The sequence below is a fragment of the Salvelinus alpinus genome, chromosome 18 (assembly GCF_045679555.1).
Source record: "Salvelinus alpinus chromosome 18, SLU_Salpinus.1, whole genome shotgun sequence".
Classification (NCBI taxonomy): domain Eukaryota; kingdom Metazoa; phylum Chordata; class Actinopteri; order Salmoniformes; family Salmonidae; genus Salvelinus; species Salvelinus alpinus.
Genome location: NC_092103.1, coordinates 35,061,441 through 35,086,564, shown reverse-complemented (window position 1 = coordinate 35,086,564; position 25,124 = coordinate 35,061,441). Strand labels below are relative to the sequence as shown.

Sequence of the window (25,124 nt, the reverse complement as noted above, 5' to 3'; positions counted from 1 at the left end):
GCTCAACGCGCTGCTTGATTCGAACTCATCATCCACTTCCGCCATCTTTCCCCACAGGAGAGGCAGCACAATGTTTGACATTCACATTTTGCCTTTAATCTAGACATTTGTCTTCTGATATGGGCGCCCAAGTTCCTTATACGTTACGTGGCTCTGCTATCCTACTACCCCAGCAGTCAGGGGTTCAATTCCCCTGTCTAACTTTCACTCCTTCTAATGTCTAAACAAAGCACAGAAAAGATGTATGGTGAATTTCACACAAAAATATTCAGTTTAGGCTCTATACCCCTCAAACTCAACTCTGGACTTCGAAACCAGTTCCACTGCATTTCTTTATTGTTCCCCTCTAACCAGGGACTGATTTAGACCTTGGACACAAGGTGTGTGCAATAAATGATCAGATAGAACATAAAACCAGTGGGCTCTGGATCTTGTAGGGTAGGAGTTGAGTACCCCTGCCCTATACACTCTTGAGATAAGTTGATTTAACATGGAATTAAATGAATAATCCACTCAAAAACTCTATTTTGCTATTTATTTTCATTAGTCCACTGTTGATACAGTACCAAAATGTTTTGCATGTCAGCAATCAAGTATTCAGGTTTGCATTTGGCATCATCATGATAATGTGGCAAGAGACAATTTGTCACGACTTCCGCCGAAGTCGGCTCCTCTCCTTGTTCGGGTGGCGTTCGGCGATCGACGTCACCGGCTTTCTAGCCATCGCCAAATGTCCATTTGTTTTGTCTTGTTCCATACACACTTGGTTTTCATTCTCCCATCAATCTACATGTATTTAGTCCTCTGTTTCCCATCATGTCTTTGTGTGTAATTGTTCATTGTTAACGGTGTATGTTCACGCGCGATACTTTTAATATTTATGTTCCGTTTTTGTGGGCACTTATGTCTATTTTTGTGCCTATTGTTGAACAGAATAAAAGTGCGCCTGTTTACTCTACTCTGTTCTCCTGCACCGGACTTCACCTACCTTACACAGCCTTCACAGAATTACACACCAACAATGGAGTCAGCAGGAGCAGGTACCCCGATTAGAGGAGTCGAGGAGCGAGGCCAGGAACATTCAGCTATGTTAAATCATCTTGGTGCCATGATGGATCGAGTTGTCCAGACTATGGACCGCTGGGAGAGACAGGAGGCATTCACTGTTCCATTCCAGTTAATGAGTCATGTGATATTACAAACCTATTAACTTCGCACACACACACACACACACACACACACACACACACACACACACACACACACACACACACACACACACACACACACACACACACACACACACACACACACACACACACACACACACACACACACACACACACACACACACACACACACACACACACACACACACACACACACACACACACACACACACACACACACACACTCGCTCTCTCTCTCTGTGTAGTACACATGGAACACACATTGTGGTACGCTCATGCATGAACACACCCTCACACAAATGCACACATGCATACCTCTCTCAGTGGTAGAGTGATAGTGTTAGAGAGGTTTACGGGGAACTTTGTCCCTGGTTGAGAAACAAAGGCAGATGCTTCCTGGTCTGTCCTTATCTTATCCACTAATGATATACTGTATCTGTCAGCACACACAGTGACAAGCCTGGCCTTAGGTTGCAGCCAATAGCGCTTATTCTGCTCCCAATAGGAGGGAGGGAGGTGTGTGTGTGTGTGTGTGTGTGTGTGTGTGTGTGTGTGTGTGTGTGTGTGTGTGTGTGTGTGTGTGTGTGTGTGTGTGTGTGTGTGTGTGTGTGTGTGTGTGTGTGTGTGTGTGTGTGTGTGTGTGTGTGTGTGTGTGTGTGTGTGTGTGTGTGTGTGTGTGTGTGTGTGTGTGTGTGTGTGTGTGTGTGTGTGTGTGTGTGAGAGAGAGAGAGCTGGACGGAACAAGATATAATAGACATACAGAGAGATCCAGACACAGCTGGCATTGACAGGAGTTCTCTTTATTGGTAACATATTGATAACACCTCAACACTGTTACAGAACACAAGGAATGCTCACTGGAAGAACAGAATTCATCGTCATATTGGATTCATGTTTACAAAGTCATATTGTGAAAGTGCGGGAAGATCCCAATGGATTTCTAGTCCATCGCCTTAGCCACTCGGCCACGACAACTAGTGTGTGTGAAAGTGGATGATATGATGGCAAGCCCTGGTTGACTCTCAGAGGAGAGTTCAAATTAAGGTTAGAACTAACAGGACTCTACTAATATTGGAGTGGTTGCCGCTTTATGCAACCAGAGTGTGTTAGGATGAACACACACACAGTCTTCATTTCACCAATGGCCATGTGAGGTAATGCCACCTCTCTGAGTGACCTTGTTCTGACGGTTTAGCTGGCCTGATTAGCACTGATCCTGTTACTGACAATACACAGGTGGAGGACTGCCAGGAATACATGCAGTGCATGACCCTGTGTGTGACTGAGGCCTGAAAAATAGAATATTTAGTTGAAACAAAGTAACACCCTGCCTCTGTTCCTTCTGCCTCTGTTTTGGTAAAATACTGAGGGATGGGCCTGGAGAAATGTAACCACTCTCAAACTCACAGACAGAGACCTGGATGCAAGGACTGATCATCCACGATATCAAAATTAAAGTTTTGACCATGTTTTGAGGCTTTACATTGTTTGTTTACATTGATTACAAACATTGGAGTAAAACAAGCTTATATGTTGGGTTCTGATGGGGCACGACAGTTGAACTAAGCTCATGAGGCATTTATAAGTTATATTCTTCAACAATCAATGGGTATACATCATTTACGAGTTTATAAGTCAAAAAATGGCTGTAGCAATTAAGGACTCTAGTTTTAAAGTGTGTGTATGCCAGGGCAAGTCTTAGGGACAAGCCCTAATTTTCAACCCAACATTGTAGATGGAAGGTGCTCAGCCCTAATTTTCAACCCAACATTGTAGATGGAAGGTGCTCAGCCCTAATTTTCAACCCAACATTGTAGATGGAAGGTGCTCAGCCCTAATTTTCAACCCAACATTGTAGATGGAAGGTGCTCAGCCCTAATTTTCAACCCAACATTGTAGATGGAAGGTGCTCAGCCCTAATTTTCAACCCAACATTGTAGATGGAAGGTGCTCAGCCCTAATTTTCAACCCAACATTGTAGACGGAAGATGCTCAGCCCTACTTTTCAACATGGAAGGTGCTGTGCTTCAGTGTGTATGGTGACTCCCCCTAGAGTTCAAGATATGTAACTTTTAAAATACAGAAATCATCACCGTATGATGCATTTTGTATGATGAAAAATGCATCATACGGTGATGATTTCTCTATTTTGAAAGTTACATATCTTGAAAACGTCATTGCTGACAATCAAAACATTTTGGGACGATGTCAACAATGGACTAATGAAAGTTTTTGTGTGGAATTTTCCTTTAAGTGCACTGCCAGACAGCAAGGCAAGTCAACAAAGAGGGAGGGACACATAATACTGGTACACACCCTGTGGACCAGTGGCCTCATTTATCAAATGTTCTTAGTTATTATATAACATTATTATATAACATTCTGTGATCATACAATTGTACAATCCTTTCTTACAATATGATGAAATTCTGTTTGTATAATGTATACACCTATAAATAAAGTTGGTCACAATTTTTTTTAAATATATATAATTCACAAAACTTCATGCAAAATCTATGTAAATTGCATATTTGTATCACATTGTTGATGTGGATTCTGTCATACGCGATTCACGATCAGATGTTTACATACAAACATTTTATAAATGAGGCCCCTGGATATATATAGGTACTATATCTGTTTACAATAAAATCCCATCATTAACCATATGAAACACTTTTAGTGACCTGCCCACTCTGCCTCAGCAGTAGAGCCTGTTCAAAAGCATGTTTTACAATCATCATCATCATCACCGTCATCATCATCATCATGAGTATACACTCTCCAGACAAAAATTATTTGATGCACATTCCAAAGTTAGGAAAAGTTAGTTGGACATAGGAGTTCAAAGTTCACCAGCATTCAGTAAAAAATCCACACAACGAACAATAACACCCATTTTATCGTCATGTTTCAATTTTCATGCAAATAAATGCAGTATAGTCACCACAATGAAACTGTAGTTGTACAATACAGTGTGTAATCATTTCAAATGTAATGTTGTATCGTCAGTGACTATTTGCAATGCTCAACACATAGAGAATCAATGCTCAACACATAGAGAATCAATGCTCAACACATAGAGAATCAATGCTCAACACATAGAGAATCAATGCTCAACACATAGAGAATCAAGTATAAGAACAACAATATACAACGGTTCATGCTGTATCGACTTCGCTCGTCTTCTCTCGCCGAAGGGGGAGGGGTGGTGGTGCATATATAGTTCATCATCAGAGGGTAGGCTGTTTCCATATTTAAAACTGTAGCAAAAACACACAACTGCACTAATCCTGTTGGTTTATGCAATGTGTAGTCAGTTGATACGCCAGGCAGGAAGCAGCCTTAAGCCGAACTTAAACTTTGCGCAAGTACGCAACTGGGAAAACAGCCGTTCGGCATACTTGCATAGCGAAAATTAAACAGAATTTTAACTCAACGCCATTTTGCTTAGCTAATTGTGTTATTGGGTGTACGGTATGAATTAGACTTTACTGGAGGAGCACAACTCAACTAACAATCACTGGGAAATAACACTGGAGAGGTCATGCTTGTCTTTAACAAGAGGAACAAACCCCTTTAAAGAGAATCAACTGGACCATTAAAGACATTGTACACGTTCATTATAACAACAACAACTTACTTGCATCAATAATAATAATAACAACAACAATAGTAGTAGTAATAGTAATAATATAAACAATAACAGAGTAATAAACTTGATTTAAACTGTAGATCCTATATGTATCTGCGCCAGGGGTGGGTCTACAGCAGATGGAGAGAGGGAGAGTACTGGACTGAAGGTTTGAGTGTGTTGCCATTTGTATTGGATGATATGGTTGCAGTGATAGACGTTGCTGCAGCTTGTGTGTGTGTGTGTGTATGTCCAGGAGGAGTTGAGGCTGTGTGTTGTTAAGTTGCAGTAGTGTGCACTGGTCAGTAAGGAGAGCAGTAGCAATAGAGGGAGGGGGGACAGGCATCTCTCTCCACCCCCCCCCCCTCTCTCCATTTCTCTCCATCCTCCCTCACCTCTCTCTCACTCTCCATCCTCCCTCATCTCTCTCTCTCTCTCTCATCCTCCTCTCCTCTCTCTCCCCTCTCTCTCTCTCACTCTCCATCTCTCTCCATTCTCCCTCACCTCTCTCTCTCACTCTCCATCTCTCTCCAACCTCCTCTCCTCTCTATCCATCCTCCTTTCCTCTCCTCTCTCTCCAACCTCCTCTCCCCTCTCTCTCTCTCTCCATCCTCCTTTCCTCTCCTCTTTCTCTCCATCCTCCCTCACCTCTCTCTCTCTCACTCTCCATCTCTCTCCAACCTCCTCTCCTCTCTATCCATCCTCCTTTCCTCTCCTCTCCTCTCTCTCCATCCTCCTTTCCTCTCCTCTTTCTCTCCATCCTCCTTTCCTCTCCATCTCTCTCCATCCTCCTCTCCTCTCTCTCCATCTCTCTCCATTCTCCTTTTCTCTCACTCTCTCACTCTCCATCTCTCTCCATCCTCCTCTCCTCTCTCTCTCTCTCACTCTCCATCTCTCTCCATCCTCCTCTTCTCTCTCTCCATTCTCCTTTCCTCTCTCTCTCTCTCTCTCTCTCACTCTCCATCTCTCTCCATCCTCCTTTCCTCTCTCTCTCACTCTCCATCTCTCTCCATTCTCCTTTCCTCTCTCCATCTCTCTCCGTCCTCCTCTCCTCTCTCTCTCACTCTCCATCTCTCCCCGTCCTCCTCTCCTCTCTCTCTCACTCTCCATCTCTCTCCATCCTCCTTTCCTCTCCTCTCCTCTCTCTCCAACCTCCTCTCCTCTCTCTCTCTCTCCATCCTCCTTTCCTCTCCTCTCTCTCCATCCTCCTTTCCTCTCTCTCTCTCACTCTCCATCTCTCTCCGTCCTCCTCTCCTCTCTCTCTCACTCTCCATCTCTCTCCGTCCTCCTCTCCTCTCTCTCTCACTCTCCATCTCTCCCCGTCCTCCTCTCTCTCCATCTCTCCATCTCTCTCCGTCCTCCTCTCCTCTCTCTCTCACTTTCCATCTCTCTCCGTCCTCCTCTCCTCTCTCCCTCACTCTCCATCTCTCTCCGTCCTCCTCTCCTCTCTCTCTCACTCTCCCCTCTCTCTCCATCCTCCCTCACCTCTCTCACTTTCCATCTCTCTCCTCCTCTCCATATCCATCCTCATTTCCTCTCTCCATATCTCTCTCTATCCATCCTTTCCTCTCTCCATATCTCTCCATATCTCTCTCCATATCCATCCTCCTTTCCTCTCTCCATATCCATCCTCCTTTCCTCTCTCCATATTCATCCTCCTTTCCTCTCTCCATATTCATCCTCCTTTCCTTTCCTCTCTCTCTCTCTCTCTCTCAAAAAAAAAGCAAAAAAAAGCATTCTGGGTTTAACAGCAACTCTGGAAACAATAACTGTCAAGCTCTGAAGTGTGTGTGTAGCTGTGGGTGTGTGTGTGAATGAATGAGTGTGTGTGTTAGTAAGAGTGAGTGCGTGCTGGTGTGTGTGTGTACCAGTTCACTGCTGCAGCGGTGCGGCCGGTGCTCCAGAGCAGTGGAAGTGAACATTCTGCCACTTGCTCTCTCGGCGATGCCACACCCTCGTCTCCTCTGATTGGCTGGAGCATGGGCGGCCAGTGCCGTCGACGAATTGCGTGAGGCGTATATAGGCGATGCAGGCGGCGTCTTCACCAATCAGGTGGACGTGAGGGTTGAGGATGGTGGTATGGATGGGCTTACTGTTCTTAGACAGGACTGGGAAAGGAGAGAACAGATAGTTTATGGTTGTATAATAGTTGTGTAATAGTTATCTTAAGGTTGTGTAGTGGTTGTCTTAAGCCTGTGTTATAGTTGTGTAATGGTTGTGTAGTAGTCTTAAGGATGTGTTATAGTTGTGCAATGGTTGTGTAGTGGTTGTCTTAATGTTGTGTTATAGTTGTGTAATGGTTTTGTCGTGGTTGTGTAGTGATTTTCTTAATGTTGTGTAATGGTTGTCTTACGGTTGTCGAAGTAGAACCGGTGGAAGTCCATGCCCTCCACCAGGTTCCCCAGGGCCTCTGGCTCAAATGACGTCAGACATGGGTCACAGATCTTCCTGTTGAAAACACAGAACACAACACTTTACAACATATTGTCTCACAACACAACACATTGTTTCACAACACATCATCTGAGCTCAGACTAAAAGAGCAACCAAAGAATCTCAGTTTAGAACCTCCGTAGTTGTAACAAATAGTGAGGTGCAGGCTGGGAGTTGTAGTGTTATGGTGATTTGAGTTGCAGGCTATCATCCCTGCTACAATATTTAGAGTATAAAGGTGTTTTTTTCAGAGGTCAGTGCAGTTTAGCAGAGGTCAAATGTCACCCGTAGTTTTAGGGTAAAATTAGGCGCAGACTAGGAGTTTTAGTGTTATGGTGAGGGGCAGGCTGGGAGTTACAGTACTATAGTGAGGGGCAGGCTGAGAGTTGTAGTGTACTCACGCATAGGCCTCAAAGTCTCCATTGTTGACAGCTTCAATCAGCTGCTCAGTGATCTTGATAATCTCCTGTTTTCGCACTGCAGGGGGAACCAATAACAGAGTGAACATGGGTTGAGGACAATAAAATGGTTTTGCCACAAATTTCGCAGAGCAAGATTCCCAAAGGCTGGAACGTCGACTCCAATTTTGCTGCAGCAGCTCTCACTTCAGGAGCTCAGGGCATGCCCGGCCTGGCATGCATTTGTAGTCTACTTGTGTGCTGCTAGAGCCACTTGCTTTAGTTACTGTCATTGAATTCACTAAATATTTTCATAAAGAAACTGATAAAACACACATGTGCAAAATCAAGGTGACTTACAAAGATGAGGACCAAGAGCAAGAGAGGGAGTGCTGTGAATCATTGTGTAATCTGAAAAGACACATATTGTGAAAGCATGATGGTGTACTTACTACGTGCACATGCTAAAAGAAGGGAACGAGGCTAGTTAAGTGTGTCATTGTAGCAAAGTATTTATAAACAAAAATTCTGATCTCTGAAAACATTCGTACATTTTTTTCCTATGATCTATACAATAGGCCATAATTGATTTTGGCCCAATAGGCCTGGCTTATTCCCACTTTTTCCCACAAACGTCTAAGACTACCTATTGAAAAATGTAAAATAAACAACTCTGCATCTCTGCCCAGCCTGGCAAGAGTGACCCGAAGGGTGTTTAGCATCCCCAGCGGCTCTGCAAGCGCTGAAAGGATATTCTCTACTGCAGGCCTACTTTCCAGGCACCATCACATGAGCATGAAGCCCCAGACCTTGGCCAAACTCGTGTTTCTAAAAATGTATTCAAAGGCACTATAGACTGAGCCTAATAAGGCATTTTCCATTTAATTTGTATTTAATTCTAAGTCAGTCGCAGCCTACAGTATATGCACAATTTATAGACTTTAATGATTTAATACAACAAACTGTTGCTTAAATGCTGAACACTTTATGTCCCTACCAGCCTAGTGCTTCACAATGTATTTCTTTGTAGGCCATAGAAATACATTGAAAAACAGGAAAAAATTCAGACCCCTTGACTTTTTCCACATTTTGTTACAGCCTTGTTCTAAAATGGATTAAACTATTTTCCCCCTTCAACAATCTACACGCAATACCCCATAACGACAAAGCAAAACAGGTTTTATACTTTTTTGCAAATGTATAAAAAAAATATATATTATATTTACATACAGTTGAAGTCTGAAGTTTACATACACCTTAACCAAATACATTTAAACTCAGTTGTTCACAATTCCTGACATTTAATCCTAGTAAAAATTCCCTGTCTTAGGTCAGTTAGGATCACCACTTTAATTTAAGAATGTGAAATGTCGGAATAATAGTAGAGAGAATGATTTATTTCAGCTTTCATTTCTTTCATCACATTCCCAGCGAGTTAGAAGTTTACATACACTCAATTAGTATTTGGTAGCATTGCCTTTAAATTGCTTAACTTGGGTCAAACACTTCAGGTAGCCTTCCTCAAGCTTCCCACAATAAGTTGGGTGAATTTTGGCCCATTCGTCCTGACAGAGCTGGTGTAGCTGAGTCAGGTTTGTAGGCCTCCTTGCTCGCACACGCTTTTTCAGTTCTGCCCACATATTTTCTATGGGATTGAGGTCAGGGCTTTGTGATGGCCACTCCAATACCATGACTTTGTTGTCCTTGAGCCATTTTGCCACAACTTTGGAAGTATGCTTGGGGTCATTGTCCATTTGGAAGACCCATTTGCGACCAAGCTTTAACTTCCTGACTGATGTCTTGAGATGTTGCTTCAATATATCCACATCATTTTGCTTCCTCATGATGCCATCTATTTTGTGAAGTGCACCAGTCCCTCCTGCAGCAAAGCACCCACAACATGATGCTGCCACTCCCCTGCTTCACGGTTGGGATGGTGTTCTTCGGCTGGCATGCCTCCCCCTTTTTCCTCCAAACATAACGATGGTCATTATGGCCAAACAGTTCTATTTTTGTTTCATCAGACCAGAGGACATTTCTCCAAAAAGTACGATATTTGTCCCCATGTGCAGTTGAAAACCGTAGTCTGGCTTTTTTATGGCGGTTTTGGAGCAGTGGCTTCTTCCTTGCTGAGCAGGTTCAGGTTATGTCGATATAGGATTCGTTTCACTGTGAATAAAAATACTTCTGTACCTGTTTCCTCCAGCATCTTCACAATGTCCTTTGCTGTTGTTCTGGGATTGATTTGCACTTTTCGCACCACAGTACATTCATCTCTAGGAGACAGAACACGTCTCCTTCCTGAGTGGTATGACGGCTGCGTAGTCCCATGGTGTTTATACTTGCGTACTATTATTTGTACAGATGAATGTGGTACCTTCAGGCATTTGGAAATTGCTCCCAAGGATGAACCAGACTTGTGGAGGTCTACAATTTATTTTCTGAGGTCTTGGCTGATTTCTTTTGATTTTCCCATGATGTCAAGCAAAGAGACACTGAGTTTGAAGGCAGGCCTTGAAATACATCCACAGGTACACCTCCAATTGACTCAAATTATGTCAATTCGCCTATCAGAAGCTTCTAAAGCCATGATGTCATTTTCTGGAATTTTCCAAGCTGTTTAAAGGCACAGTCAACTTAGTGTATGTAAACTTCTGACCCACTGGAATTGTGATACAGTGAATTATAAGTGAAATAATCTGTCTGTAAACAATTGTTGGAAAAATTACTTGTGTCATGCACAAAGTAGATGTCCTAACCGACTTGCCAAAACTATAGTTTGTTAACAAGAAATTTGTGGAGTTTTAATGACTCCAACCTAAGTGTATGTAAACTTCCGACTTCAACTGTAAGTATTCAGACCCTTTACTCAGTACTTTATTGCGATTACAGCCTCGAGTCTTCTTGGGTATGGCACCGCAAGCTTGGCACACCTGTATTTGGGGAGTTTCTCCCATTCTTCTCTGCAGATCCTCTCAAGTTCTGTCAGGTTGAATGGCGAGTGTCGCTGCACAGCTGTTTCCAGGTCTCTCCAAAGATGTTAGATCGGGTTGAAGTCCGAGCTCTGGCTGAGCCACTCAATGACATTCAGAGACTTGTCCTGAGGGGTCTTGGCTGTGTGATTAGGGTCGCTATCCTGTTGGAAGGTGAACCTTCACCCCGGTCTGAGGTCCTGAGCGCTCTGGAGCAATTTTTCATCAATGATCTCTCTGTACTTTCCTCCGTTCATCTTTCCCTCGATCCTGTCTAGTCTCCCTTCCGCTGAAAAACATGCCCACAGCATGATGCTGCCACAACCATTCTTCACCGTAGGGATGGTGCTAGGTTTCCTCCAGAGGTGAGGCTTGGCATTTAGGCCAAAGAGTTCAATCTTGGTTTCATCAGACCAGAGAATCTTGTTGCTCATGGTCTGAGAGTCTTTAGGTGCCTTTTGGCAAACTACAAGCTGGCTGTCATGTGCCTTTTACTAAGGAGTGGCTTCCGCCTGGCAACTCTACCATAAAGGCCTGATTGGTGGAGTGCTGCAGAGATGGTTGTCCTTCTGGAAGGTTCTCCCATCTCCACAGAGGAACTATGGAGCTCTGTCAGAGTGACCATCGGGTTCTTGGTCACCTCCCTGACCAAGGCTCTTCTCCACCGATTGCTCAGTTTGGCCGGGCGGCCAGCTCTAGGAAGAGTCTTGGTGCTTCCAAACTTCTTCAATTTAAGAATGATGGTGGCCACTGTGTTCCTGGGGACTTTCAATGCTGCAGAAATGTTTTGGTACCCTTCCCCAGATCTGTGCCTCGACACAATCTTGTCATCCCGGAGCTCTACGTACATTTCCTTCGACCTCATGGCTTGGTTTTTGCTCTGAAATGCACTGTCAACTATAGGACATTATATAGACAGGTGTGGGCCTTTCCAAATCATGTCCAATCAATTGAATTTACCACAAGTGGACTTCAATCAAGTTGTAGAAATATCTCAAGGATGATCAATGGAAACAGGACTCAAATTCTAGTCTCATAGCAAAGGGTCTGAATACTTATGTAAATAAGGTATTTATGTTTTTTATGTTTTCACCTTGTCATTTTTATTTATTTATTTTATTTCACCTTTATTTAACCAGGTAGGCAAGTTGAGAACAAGATTCTCATTTACAATTGCGACCTGGCCAAGATAAAGCAAAACAACACAGAGTTACACATGGAGTAAAACAAACATACAGTCAATAATGCAGTAGAAATAGAAATAATGGGGTGCAAAGGGGCAAAATAAATAAATACAGTAGGGGAAGAGGTAGTTGTTTGGGTTAAATTATAGATGGGCTATGTACAGGTGCAGTAATCTGTGAGCTGCTCTGACAGCTGGTGCTTAAAGCTAGTGAGGGAGATAAGTGTTCCCAGTTTCAGAGATTTGTGTAGTTCGTTCCAGTCATTGGCAGCAGAGAACTGGAAGGAGAGGCGGCCAAAGGAGAAATTGGCTTTGGGGGTGACCAGAGAGATATACCTGCTGGAGCGCGTGCTACAGGTGGGTGCTGCTATGGTGACCAGCGAGCTGAGATAAGGGGGGACTTTACCTAGCAGGGTCTTGTAGATGACCTGGAGCCAGTGGGTTTGGCGACGAGTATGAAGCGAGGGCCAGCCAACGAGAGTGTACAGGTCGCAGTGGTGGGTAGTATATGGGGCTTTGATGACAAAACGGATGGCACTGTGATAGACTGCATCCAATTTATTGAGTAGGGTATTGGAGGCAATTTTGTAAATGACATCGCCGAAGTCGAGGATCGGTAGGATGGTCAGTTTTACGAGGGTATGTTTGGCAGCATGAGTGAAGGATGCTTTGTTGCAAAATAGGAAGCCAATTCTAGATTTAACTTTGGATTGGAGATGCTTAATGTGAGTCTGGAAGGAGAGTTTACAGTCTAAACAGTCACCTAGGTATTTGTAGTTGTCCACATATTCTAAGTCAGAACCGTCCAGAGTAGTGATGCTGGACGCGCGGGCAGGTGCTGGCAGCGATCTGCTGAAGAGCATGCATTTAGTTTTACATGTATTTAAGAGCAGTTGGAGGCCACGGAAGGAGAGTTGTATGGCATTGAAGCTCGTCTGGAGGGTTGTTAACACAGTGTCCAAAGAAGGGCCAGAGGTATACAGAATGGTGTCGTCTGCATAGAGGGGGATCAGAGACTCACCAGCAGCAAGAGCGACATCATTGATGTATACAGAGAAGAGTCGGCCCAAGAATTGAACCCTGTGGCACCCCCATAGAGACTGCCAGAGGCCCGGACAACAGGCCCTCCGATTTGACACACTGAACTCTATCAGAGAAGTAGTTGGTGAACCAGGCGAGGCAATCATTTGAGAAACCAAGGCTATTGAGTCTGACGATGAGGATGTGGTGATTGACAGAGTCGAAAGCCTTGGCCAGGTCAATGAATACGGCTGCACAGTATTGTTTCTTATCGTTGGCGGTTAAGATATCGTTTAGGACCTTGAGCGTGGCTGAGGTGCACCCATGACCAGCTCTGAAACCAGATTGCATAGCGGAGAAGGTGCGGTGGGATTCGAAATGATCGGTAATCTGTTTGTTGACTTGGCTTTCAAAGACCTTAGAAAGGCAGGGTAGGATAGATATAGGTCTGTAGCAGTTTGGGTCAAGAGTGTCCCCCCCTTTGAAGAGGGGTATGACCGCAGCTGCTTTCCAATCTTCGGGAATCTCAGAAGACACGAAAGAGAGTGTGAACAGGCTAGTAATAGGGGTTGCAACAATTTCGGCAGATAATTTTAGAAAGAAAGGGTCCAGATTGTCTAGCCCGGCTGATTTGTAGGGGTCCAGATTTTGCAGCTCTTTCAGAACATCAGCTGACTGGATTTGGGAGAAGGAGAAATGGGGAAGGCTTGGGCGAGTTGCTGTAGGGGGTGCAGTGCTGTTGACCGGGGTAGGGGTAGCCAGGTGGAAAGCATGGCCAGCCGTAGAAAAATGCTTATTGAAATTCTCAATTATAGTGGATTTATCGGTGGTGACAGTGTTTCCTGTCCTCAGTGCAGTGGGCAGCTGGGAGGAGGTGCTCTTATTCTCCATGGACTTTACAGTGTCCCAGAACTTTTTTGAGTTTGTGTTGCAGGAAGCTAATTTCTGCTTGAAAAAGCTAGCCTTGGCTTTTCTAACTGACTGTGTATATTGGTTTCTAACTTCCCTGAAAAGTTGTATATCACGGGGGCTGTTCGATGCTAATGCAGAACGCCACAGGATGTTTTTGTGTTGGTTAAGGGCAGTCAGGTCTGGAGAGAACCAAGGGCTATATCTGTTCCTGGGTCTACATTTCTTGAATGGGGCATGCTTATTTAAGATGGTGAGGAAGGCATTTTTTTTTAAATAACCAGGCATCCTCGACTGACGGGATGAGGTCAATATCATTCCAGGATACCCGGGCCAGGTCGATTAGAAAGGCCTGCTCGCTGAAGTGTTTCAGGGAGCGTTTGACAGTGATGAGTGGAGGTCGTTTGACCGCTGACCCATTACTGACGCAGGCAATGAGGCAGTGATCGCTGAGATCTTGGTTGAAAACAGCAGAGGTGTATTTAGAGGGCAAGTTGGTCAGGATGATATCTATGAGGGTGCCCGTGTTTACGGCTTTGGGGTGGTACCTGGTAGGTTCATTGATAATTTGTGTGAGATTGAGGGCATCAAGCTTAGATTGTAGGATGGCTGGGGTGTTAAGCATATCCCAGTTTAGGTCATGATGGAGTATTGCGTGTAGATTGATGAGGGGAAAAAATCATTTAATTCATTTTAGAATAAGGCTGTCACGTAACAAAACATGGAAAAAGTCAAGGGGTCTGAATAATTTCCGAATGCACTGTAATACAGTATAGACTAAATAATAGATTTTCGTTCCTTCTTAGTCTCCCTGTCTGGCTCCTGACCTATTTAGAGTGTTTATATGCTGTTTAATACGATATGTAGCCTTTTTGAAATGATAAGCGCTTCTTACATTCACCTTTTCATTTTTATTAAAATACTTTTCATTCAAATCAAATGGTTTGGTTTCAACTTCAAATCAAATGGTTTGGTTTCAACTTCAAAACCAAATGGTACTGTAGGTCCAGGTAGTTTCAATAGATGGGTTTTGGTTCAATTGTGATTTTAATGAATAGAGCGAATTAAGAGCGGCATTTATTTTTATTTTTTGAGTGCAGAGCGGTTTTTAGCGGAGTGGTTGGAAAGGAGGTGGATGTCCATGAGCGATGAACAGAATTTCCGACTGCTCAACTCTGCTCACATACTCTGGTAACTCTACAGACGGCTTGCTATTCATGGTGGTAAATCCTCTCATTCAATTCTCTCTTTTTATCTATCTCTCTGGTATAAGTATACTTACACACACTCCCTCCACTAGCGTGGTACACACACTCACACATACCCAAAATATACAGTCCTGCCACTCAGGTCTCCATAGAGCTATGCAGGGCCATGGAGAATGAAAACCTCAACACCAGAAAGAACTACAGATATAGTTCACCTGGCTACAGTCACTAGGACTTATTTCTCCTTCTCATTCTCCTTCTCTCCTCTCCTTCTCTTCTCTCCTCTCTCCCCTCCTGTGTGAGGCATGTTGAGCTCATCCAGCTATTCCTGTCCCTAGATAAGACTTACTTCCTCCCTCTATCCCTCCCTCCCTCTCACTCTATCCCTCCCTCCCTCTCACTCTATCACTCCCTCCCTCCCTCTCACTCTATCACTTCCTCCCTCTCCCTCTATCCCTCCCTCCCTCTCCCTCTATCCCTCCCTCCCTCCCTCCTTCCTATCCCTCACTCTTTCTCTCTTCCAACAGACCAACAGAAGGGCTTACTTACATACAGTTGCTGCTGGAGGTCCTGATATGCCCTTCCTCTCTCCTTCCCCTCTTTCCTTCCCCTGTTTCTTTCCTCTCTCCGTCCTCCCTCCTTCCTTCCTCTCTTTCATTCCTCCCTCTCTTTCCTTCCCTCTTCCCCTCTTTCCTTCCTGTCTCCGTCCCTTCTTTCCTTCCTGTCTGCTTTCTCTCTTCGTCCTCTCTACTTCCTCCCCCCTTCCTCTCTACTTCCATTTATCCCTTCCTATCTGTTTCTTCTCTCCTTCCTCTTTCCTTCCTCTCTTCTTCTTCTCTACTTCCCCTCTTTCCTTCCTGTCTGTTTACTCTCTCCTTCTTCTCTTCTTCTTCTCTACTTCCCCTCTTTCCTTCCTGTCTGTTTACTCTCTTCTTCTTCTCTACTTCCCCTCTTTCCTTCCTGTCTGTTTACTCTCTTCTTCTTCTCTCCTTCCTTTCTTCTTCCTCTTTACTCTCCCTCTTTTCTGCCTCTCCTTCCTCTCTCAACTTTGTCTGGTGTTCTCATGGTGTTCAACCATAGTGCTGTATATGTGTGTCATGATAATAGTAGTGTGTGTGTGCGTGCGTGCGCGTGTGCGTGACTCACGTTTCACATCCTCATCCTCAATAGTGGTGTTGCTGTCAGATGAATCCTGCAGACACAGAGAGACATGTCAGTGACAGGTTAACCCAGATACACACTCACACACACGCACACTACTATTATCATGACACACACATACAGTGCTATGGTTAAACACCATGAGAACACCAAACTCAGTTTCCCCCATTCAGTGTGCTGTCCCATACATGCAGTGGTCTATAGCAGTAGAAACCACCAGATGGCAAGACATAGAGCACACCCACAGAGCCCGGTTCCATTTATTTCCACAAGATGGCGGTGGTGGACAAAATATCTCCACATAATGTAGTGTGGGTAGTCTTGTGTCAGTGCAGTTAGATTAAGCAGCTGTTCCCAGGTCTGTATGACTGCGGCATGCAGGCACACCAGACCTACAACCCACACAAAACTCCTCAACCAGGAGTCATGCTAGACACACGCACACACTATAATACGCTAACACACCAGCTTGGGACAGAGCGAGAGAAGATGAAGATGAGAAGACTGAAAGCAGGAGAGAAAAAGATGGAGGGATGGGAGAAGGATGTACCTTGTTCCTATCCACATGGATAACAGTGGTCTGAGGCTCCTATTGAGAGAAATAGAAAGAGAGGGGAGAAAGAAAGAGAGGGAGAGAGAAAACAACAGAGAGAGAGAGAGATGAAAAGGGATGACAGAGAGCAGAGTTGTAGGTGTTAGAGAAAAGACAGAGAAAGAGATATGAAGGAAGAGAGAGAGAAGAAAAGACAAGTTAAAATGAAGAAAGAGAGAGAGATTTCCCCCTGAGAAAGGGTTATCAAGGGGTTAATGAAGGAAATAAATGGTTATTCAAAGAATTCCTCTAAGAAAATAATATCAGAAACAAAAAATACTAGTCTCACTCAGGCACTTGTTCTCACACTGGCAAGAACCTAAAACGAACCCACATCAAACCCAAAGCCACCCTGCATATCTTCCGGGAGCTCCTAAATTGTGGATCTCTTCCTAAGTATTCACAGTTCACAGCAGGCCTAACAGAACACAGATTAACATACACCTGAGTGACACACACCAACACTGTTACCCACAAATAGAAAAAAACACCAAAGGAAGATGGCTTGTGACTGCACTTCTACCAGAAAGCCGCTGTCGCTACTCTATTACGGCTCCTTATAGCTACTACTACCTGACGAACCATAACTTACAAGTCATGCAGCTTCATCATACTCACAGTCGCACACACAAACAGTCGCACACATGCACACAATCACACACACAGAACGGCTTCTAATAGGTGGCTGGTGATGGGTGCAGAGTGTAGACAGACTAAGATAGAGAGAGAGTGAGAGAGATAGACACAAGAGACAGAGAGACAGACAGAGAGACAGACAGAGAGACAGACAGAGAGACAGACAGAGAGACAGACAGACAGAGAGACAGACAGAGAGACAGACAGAGAGACAGACAGAGAGACAGACAGACAGAGAGACAGACAGACAGACAGACAGAGAGACAGACAGACAGAGAGACAGACAGACAGAGAGACAGACAGACAGACAGACAGACAGACAGACAGACAGACAGACAGACAGACAGACAGACAGACAGACAGACAGACAGACAGACAGACAGACAGACAAGAACAGACAGACTGAGGACATAAAGACGGACAGAGAAAGAAGTTGAATAGAGACAGAGGGAGATAGAGTGATACATAAAGGAGGAGTGTACCAGTGCAGCAGAGGGGGTTCCTTTGGGGCTGGTGACTGTGCTGTTTCTCGTGCTGTTAGGCTGCAGAAGTGCACAGAAAACAAGGGGTTAAAACACGACACAACAGAGAAGTGAGAGGAGGTGTGGATGTGGGTGTATGGAAAAGCTGACCACGACTCCATTTTGTTGATTCCAGCCTACAAACAGAAACTCAAACAACAAGCTCCCGCGCTCAGGTCTGTTCAACGCTGGTCCGACCAATCTGAATCCACGCTTCAAGACTGCTTCGATCACGCGGATTGGAATATGTTCCGCATCGCGTCCAACAACAATATTGACGAATATGCTGATTCGGTGAGCGAGTTCATTAGGAAGTGCATTGACGATGTCGTACCCACAGCAACGATAAAAACATTCCCAAACCAGAAACCGTGGATTGACGGCAGCATTCGCGTGAAACTGAAAGCGCGAACCACTGCTTTTAACCAGGGCAAGGTGACCGGAAGCATGACCGAATACAAACAGTGTAGCTATTCTCTCCGCAAGGCAATCAAACAGGCTAAGTCTCAGTACAGAGACAAAATCGAGTCGCAATTCAACAGCTCAGACACAAGAGGTATGTGGCAGGGTCTACAGTCAATCACGGATTACAAAAAGAAAACCAGCCCCGTCGCGGACCAGGATGTCTTGCTCCCAGACAGGCTAAACAACTTTTTTGCCCGCTTTGAGGACAATACAGTGCCACTGACACGGCCCCCTACCAAAACCTGCGGGCTCTCCTTCACTGCAGCCGAGGTGAGTAAAACATTTAAACGTGTTAACCCTCGCAAGGCTGCAGGCCCAGACGGCATTCCCAGCCGCGTCCTCAGAGCATGCGCAGACCAGCTGGCTGGTGTGTTTACGGACATATTCAATCAATCCTTATCCCAGTCTGCTGTTCCCACATGCTTCAAGAGGGCCACCATTGTTCCTGTTCCCAAGAAAGCTAAGGTAACTGAGCTAAACGACTACCGCCCCGTAGCACTCACTTCCGTCATCATGAAGTGCTTTGAGAGACTAGTCAAGGACCATACGACCTCCACCCTACCGGACACCCTAGACCCACTCCAATTTGCTTACCGACCCAATAGGTCCACAGACGACGCAATCGCAACCACACTGCACACTGCCCTAACCCATCTGGACAAGAGGAATACCCATGTGAGAATGCTGTTCATCGATTACAGCTCAGCATTTAACACCATAGTACCCTCCAAACTCGTCATCAAGCTCGAGACCCTGGGTCTCGACCCCGCCCTGTGCAACTGGGTCCTGGACTTCCTGACGGGCCGCCCCCAGGTGGTGAGGGTAGGTAACAACATCTCCACCCCGCTGATCCTCAACACTGGGGCCCCACAAGGGTGCGTTCTGAGCCCTCTCCTGTACTCCCTGTTCACCCACGACTGCGTGGCCATGCACGCCTCCAACTCAATCATCAAGTTTGCGGATGACACTACAGTGGTAGGCTTGATTACCAACAACGACGAGACGGCCTACAGGGAGGAGGTGAGGGCCCTCGGAGTGTGGTGTCAGGAAAATAACCTCACACTCAACGTCAACAAAACAAAGGAGATGATTGTGGACTTCAGGAAACAGCAGAGGGAGCACCCCCCTATCCACATCGACGGGTCAGTAGTGGAGAAGGTGGAAAGTTTTAAGTTCCTCGGTGTACACATCACGGACAAACTGAATTGGTCCACCCACACAGACAGCGTTGTGAAGAAGGCGCAGCAGCGCCTCTTCAACCTCAGGAGGCTGAAGAAATTCGGCTTGTCACCAAAAGCACTCACAAACTTCTACAGATGCACAATCGAGAGCATCCTGTCGGGCTGTATCACCGCCTGGTACGGCAACTGCTCCGCCCACAACCGTAAGGCTCTCCAGAGGGTAGTGAGGTCTGCAGAACGCATCACCAGGGGCAAACTACCTGCCCTCCAGGACACCTACACCACCCGATGTCACAGGAAGGCCATAAAGATCATCAAGGACAACAACCACCCAAGCCACTGCCTGTTCACCCCGCTATCATCCAGAAGGCGAGGTCAGTACAGGTGCATCAAAGCAGGGACCGAGAGACTGAAAAACAGCTTCTATCTCAAGGCCATCAGACTGTTAAACAGCCACCACTAACATTTAGCGGCCGCTGCCAACATACTGACTCAACTCCAGCCACTTTAAAAATGGGAATTGATGGAAATTATGTAAAAATGTACCACTAGCCACTTTAAACAATGCCACTTAATACAATGTTTACATACCCTACATTACCCATCTCATATGTATATACTGTACTCTATATCATCTACTGCATCTTGCCATCTTTATGTAATACATGTACCACTAGCCACTTTAAACTATGCCACTTTATGTTTACATACCCTACAGTACTCATCTCATATGTATATACCGTACTCTATACCATCTACTGCATCTGCCATGCCGTTCTGTACCACCACTCATTCATATATCTTTATGTACATATTCTTTATCCCTTTACACTTGTGTGTGTGTGTAAGGTAGTAGTTGTGGAATTGTTAGGTTAGATTACTGTTGGTTATTACTGCATTGTCGGAACTAGAAGCACAAGCATTTCGCTACACTCGCATTAACATCTGCTAACCATGTGTATGTGACTAATAAAATTTGATTTGATTTGATTTGATTTGATGTGGGTGAGGTTAGAAAGGAGGCTGGTCTCGTGGTTGTGTTGCCACCGCCTGGTCACATGTTATGCCCCTGAAGGCAGCGTTTCAAATCCCCATTCTGCTACTCACTTTCTGTGCTACACTTCTATCATTACAACTTCAAAGAACACGTAAGGAGAGTGGAATTCCACTTTTTTAAAGAATTTAAAACATTAGGGGTCTCCCGAGTGGTGCACGGGTCTAAGGCCTTGCATCACAGTGCAGCTGTGCCTCTAGAGATTCTCGTAACTGGCCGCGACCAGGAAACCCATGGGGCGGTGCACAATTGGCCCAGCATCGTCCGGGTTAGGGGAGGGTTTGGCCAGCAGGGATGTCCTTGTCCCATCGTGCCGTAGCAACTCCTGTGTCGGGCCGGGCGCAGTGCATGCTGACACGGTTGCCAGGTGTACGGTGTTTCCTCCAACACATTGGTGCGGCTGGCTTCCGGGTTAAGTGGGAATTGTGTCAAGAAGCAGTGACCCTTGGCAGGGTCGTGTTTCGGAGGACGCACGGCTCTCGACCTTCGCCTCTCCCGAGTCCGTACGGGAGTTGCAGCGATGAGACAAGACTGTAACTACCAATTAGATACCACAAAATTGAGGAGAAAAAGGGGAAGGTAAAAATATATATATATACAGTGGGGAGAACAAGTATTTGATACACTGCCGATTTTGAAGGTTTTCCTACTTCCAAAGCATGTAGACGTCTGTAATTTTTATCATAGGTACACTTCAACTGTGAGAGACGGAATCTAAAACAAAAATCCAGAAAATCACATTGTATGATTTTTAAGTAATTAAATTGCATTTTATTGCGTGACATAAGTATTTGATCACCTACCAACCAGTAAGAATTCCGGCTCTCACAGACCTGTTAGTTTTTCTTTAAGAAGCCCTCCTTTCTCCACTCATTACCTGAATTAACTGCACCTGTTTGAACTTGTTACCTGTATAAAAGACACCTGTACACAAACTCAATCAAACAGACTCCAATCTCTCCACAATGGCCAAGACCAGAGAGCTGTGTAAGGACATCAGGGATAAAATTGTAGACCTGCACAAGGCTGGGATGGGCTACAGGACAATAGGCAAGCAGCTTGGTGAGAAGGCAACAACTGTTGGCGCAATTATTAGAAAATGGAAGATGTTCAAGATGACGGTCAATCACCCTCGGTCTGGGGCTCCATGCAAGATCTCACCTCGTGGGGCATCAATGATCATAAGGAAGGTGAGGGATCAGCCCAGAACTACACGGCAGGACCTGGTCAATGACCTGAAGAGAGCTGGGACCACAGTCTCAAAGAAAACCATTAGTAACACACTACGCTGTCATGGATTGAAATCCTGCAGCGCACGCAAGGTCCCCCTGCTCAAGCCAGCGCATGTCCAGGCCCGTCTGAAGTTTGCCAATGACCATCTGGATGATCCAGAGGAGGAATGGGAGAAGGTCATGTGGTCTGATGAGACAAAAATAGAGCTTTTTGGTCTAAACTCCACTCGCCGTGTTTGGAGGAAGAAGAAGGTTGAGTACAACCCCAAGAACACCCTCCCAACCGTGAAGCATGGAGGTGGAAACATAATTCTTTGGGGATGCTTTTCTGCAAAGGGGACAGGACGACTGCACCGTATTGAGGGGAGGATGGATGGGGCCATGTATCGCGAGATCTTGGCCAAAAACCTCCTTCCCTCAGTAAGAGCATTGAAGATGGGTCGTGGCTGGATCTTCCAGCATGACAACGACCCGAAACACACAGCCAGGGAAACTAAGGAGTGGCTCCGTAAGAAGCATCTCAAGGTCCTGGAGTGGCCTAGCCAGTCTCCAGACCTGAACCCAATAGAAAATCTTTGGAGGGAGCTGAACGTCCGTATTGCCCACCGACAGCCCCGAAACCTGAAGGATCTGGAGAAGGTATGTATGGAGGAGTGGGCCAAAATCCCTGCTGCAGTGTGTGCAAACCTGGTCAATAACTACAGGAAACGTATGATCTTTGTAATTGCAAACAAAGGTTTCTGTACCAAATATTAAGTTCTGCTTTTCTGATGTATCAAATACTTATGTCATGCAATAAAATGCAAATTAATTACTTAAAAATCATACAATGTGATTTTCTGGATTTTTGTTTTAGATTCCGTCTCTCACAGTTGAAGTGTACCTATGATAAAAATTACAGACCTCTACATGCTTTGTAAGTAGGAAAACCTTCAAAATCGGCAGTGTATCAAATACTTGTTCTCCCCACTGTATATAACAAAAATAATTTAAAAAAATAAAGAGTTGACTCTATACAGTGATTTAAGGTCAGTTTTGCAGTTTCCCCCCTAAACATGTTCAAGGTTAGGATTTAGCTAGACTTAGGAAAGCTGATCTTAGATCTGTGCCAACCTCTAAATAATAAACACGCCACTCTTTTTCCCCATCTCAGCAGTTAATATACTGTACGGTCTATATCAGATCCAAGTCTATGTAAGGTTCTTGTCTATATCTATCATGAGACGGACTCATTCAAACCCAAAGGACTGATATACAGGGCAGGATCAATATTGTGAGTCAGTCGGTGTGCAGCCAGCCTATCAGAGGACCTGGTTAGTGTGAGGGAGCCAATTAGAAGTGATCGAGCCTGTCAGGCGGAGCAGGTCTCCCAGGAGATGTAGCAGTTTGTGGACTGTGAGGGCAACACCACCTCACTGCACAGTAAGGCATTGAAAACACAGCCATAATGGAAGCTCGTCTATCTAAAGGTAGACCGAAGGGTTTTACAGAGTTCCTTTTGGCACACTTCTACTAGAGAATAGGTGAAATTAGCAAGGTGCCAATGTACAGTTTCATGAGGGTTTGATGATGTTGCAGGTAGATATTATTTTGTGCAAATTCTTCCTATAGGCATATGAGATAAATACTGAATAAAGATATAAACGCAACATGTAAAGTGTTTCATGAGCTGAAATAAAAGATCCTAGAAATTTTCCATATGCTCAAAAAGCTAATTTCTTTGTGCACAAATTTGTTTACATTCCTGTTAGGGAGCATTTCTCCTTTGCCAAGATAATCCATCAACCTGACAGGTGTGGCATATCAAGAAGCTGATTAAACAGCATGATCATTACACAGGTTCACCTTGTGCTGGCGACAATAAAAGGCCATGTTAAATTGTGCAGTTTTGTCACACAAAACAATGCCACAGATGTCTCAAGGTTTGAGGTAGCGTGCAAATGGCATGTTGACTGTAAGAATGTCCACCAGAGCTGTTGCCAGATAATTTAATGTTAATTTCTCTACCATAAGCCGCCTCCAACACTGTTTTAGATAATTTGGCAGTACGTCCAACCGGCCTCACAACCGCAGACCACGTGTAACCACAACAGCCCAGGACCTCCACATCCAGCTTCTTCACCTGCGGGATCGTCTGAGACCAGCAACCCGGACAGCTGATGAAACTAAGGAGTATTCAGTCTGTAATAAAGCCCTTTTGTGGGGAAAAACTAATTCTGATTAGCTGGGCCTATGTGGGTGGCCCTGCTCAGTCATGTGAAATCCATAGATTAGGCCCTAATGAATTTATTTCAGTTGACTGATTTTCTTATATGAACTGTAACTCAGTAAAATTGTTCCATGTTGAGTTTATATTTTTGTTCAGAATAGATGCACTTTAGCTTGGAATGGGAAACACAATCATCAGAAAGTATTTATACGGCAGAGTTGTTGATGTAACGTAATCTGTACCACTAACCTTCCCAGACCACTAGGTATGGGACATGCAATACAAATAAAGCAATAGGATAAAATCCTCATTTTGATTATCAGCACCACTAATCACCCAAACCAGTTTTTGATGGCCTTTTCCCCATTCTTTTTTGTACAAGCCTCTTTTTGGGGGGGGGGGGTCATTGTTTTCTACATAATAGTACTTCCTGATGTGTGTCGTTACTCTCCAATTTGAATTCTAATGATAGTTCGATTTAGATCTAATTCTGAGTTGACATCATGTAGGGCGAAGTAAATGCAATTATGATGACTACTGGACTGGGTCGTTTATTTTGACAGTAATTAGATTGCAACATTTAAGTCTCTAATGGAAGGAATCTCATATTTTTTGAATCATTCAAATACATTACCTATAACTATTACATGTGTTGTTTATGATGGGAATTGATCTTCAATTGTAAACCTCTATAGATTGTTTGTTTTAAAGGGGAATGTTACATGTTTTATGATAACTTGGGTAGTATACAACCTATTTCGAAAATATGATTTGACATAAATACCCTCAATGGGGTTGTAAAACCAGGTTTTTATTTTATCTTTGCGAATCAATTTGATTTAGTCTTTTCATTGTTCATTTGATGCCTTTGGCCCCTTTCAAATTTGTCATTTTTGATTACTGAAACTTTCAAGTAAGTTGTTATTTTCAAGTTTGTGTTTCTTTCTGAGATGATTAAATGTTAGGATACAGTATCCATTTATTATATCCTTTAAACATTTGTTATAGCTTTTAAAGTCTATTGTGCATGTACAGAAGACTGAACGGAGGACAATAAGGCAGGTAGCCTAGCGATTAAGAGTGTTGGGCTAGTAACAGAAAGATTGCTGGTTCAAATCCCTGAGCC

The 25,124-nt window shown here is 44.5% G+C and overlaps 1 protein-coding gene across 2 annotated transcripts in view; it reads right to left on the bottom strand.

Moving 5' to 3' along the window:
* Positions 1-1,969: 1,969 nt before the first annotated feature.
* LOC139544240 (calcium/calmodulin-dependent protein kinase type II subunit beta) overlaps positions 1,970-25,124 on the bottom strand; it is a 67,022-nt gene continuing 43,867 nt past the window's right edge. For both annotated transcript variants that reach the window (XM_071351152.1, XM_071351151.1), the window contains exons 15-20: positions 17,819-17,878; positions 16,659-16,697; positions 16,094-16,139; positions 7,659-7,734; positions 7,178-7,272; positions 1,970-6,932 (exon numbers count right to left, since the gene is read on the bottom strand). In XM_071351152.1, the coding sequence (XP_071207253.1) occupies positions 6,697-6,932; positions 7,178-7,272; positions 7,659-7,734; positions 16,094-16,139; positions 16,659-16,697; positions 17,819-17,878 (552 nt within the window). In that variant the 3' untranslated portion in view covers positions 1,970-6,696. The remainder of the gene's footprint in view (positions 6,933-7,177; positions 7,273-7,658; positions 7,735-16,093; positions 16,140-16,658; positions 16,698-17,818; positions 17,879-25,124) is intronic.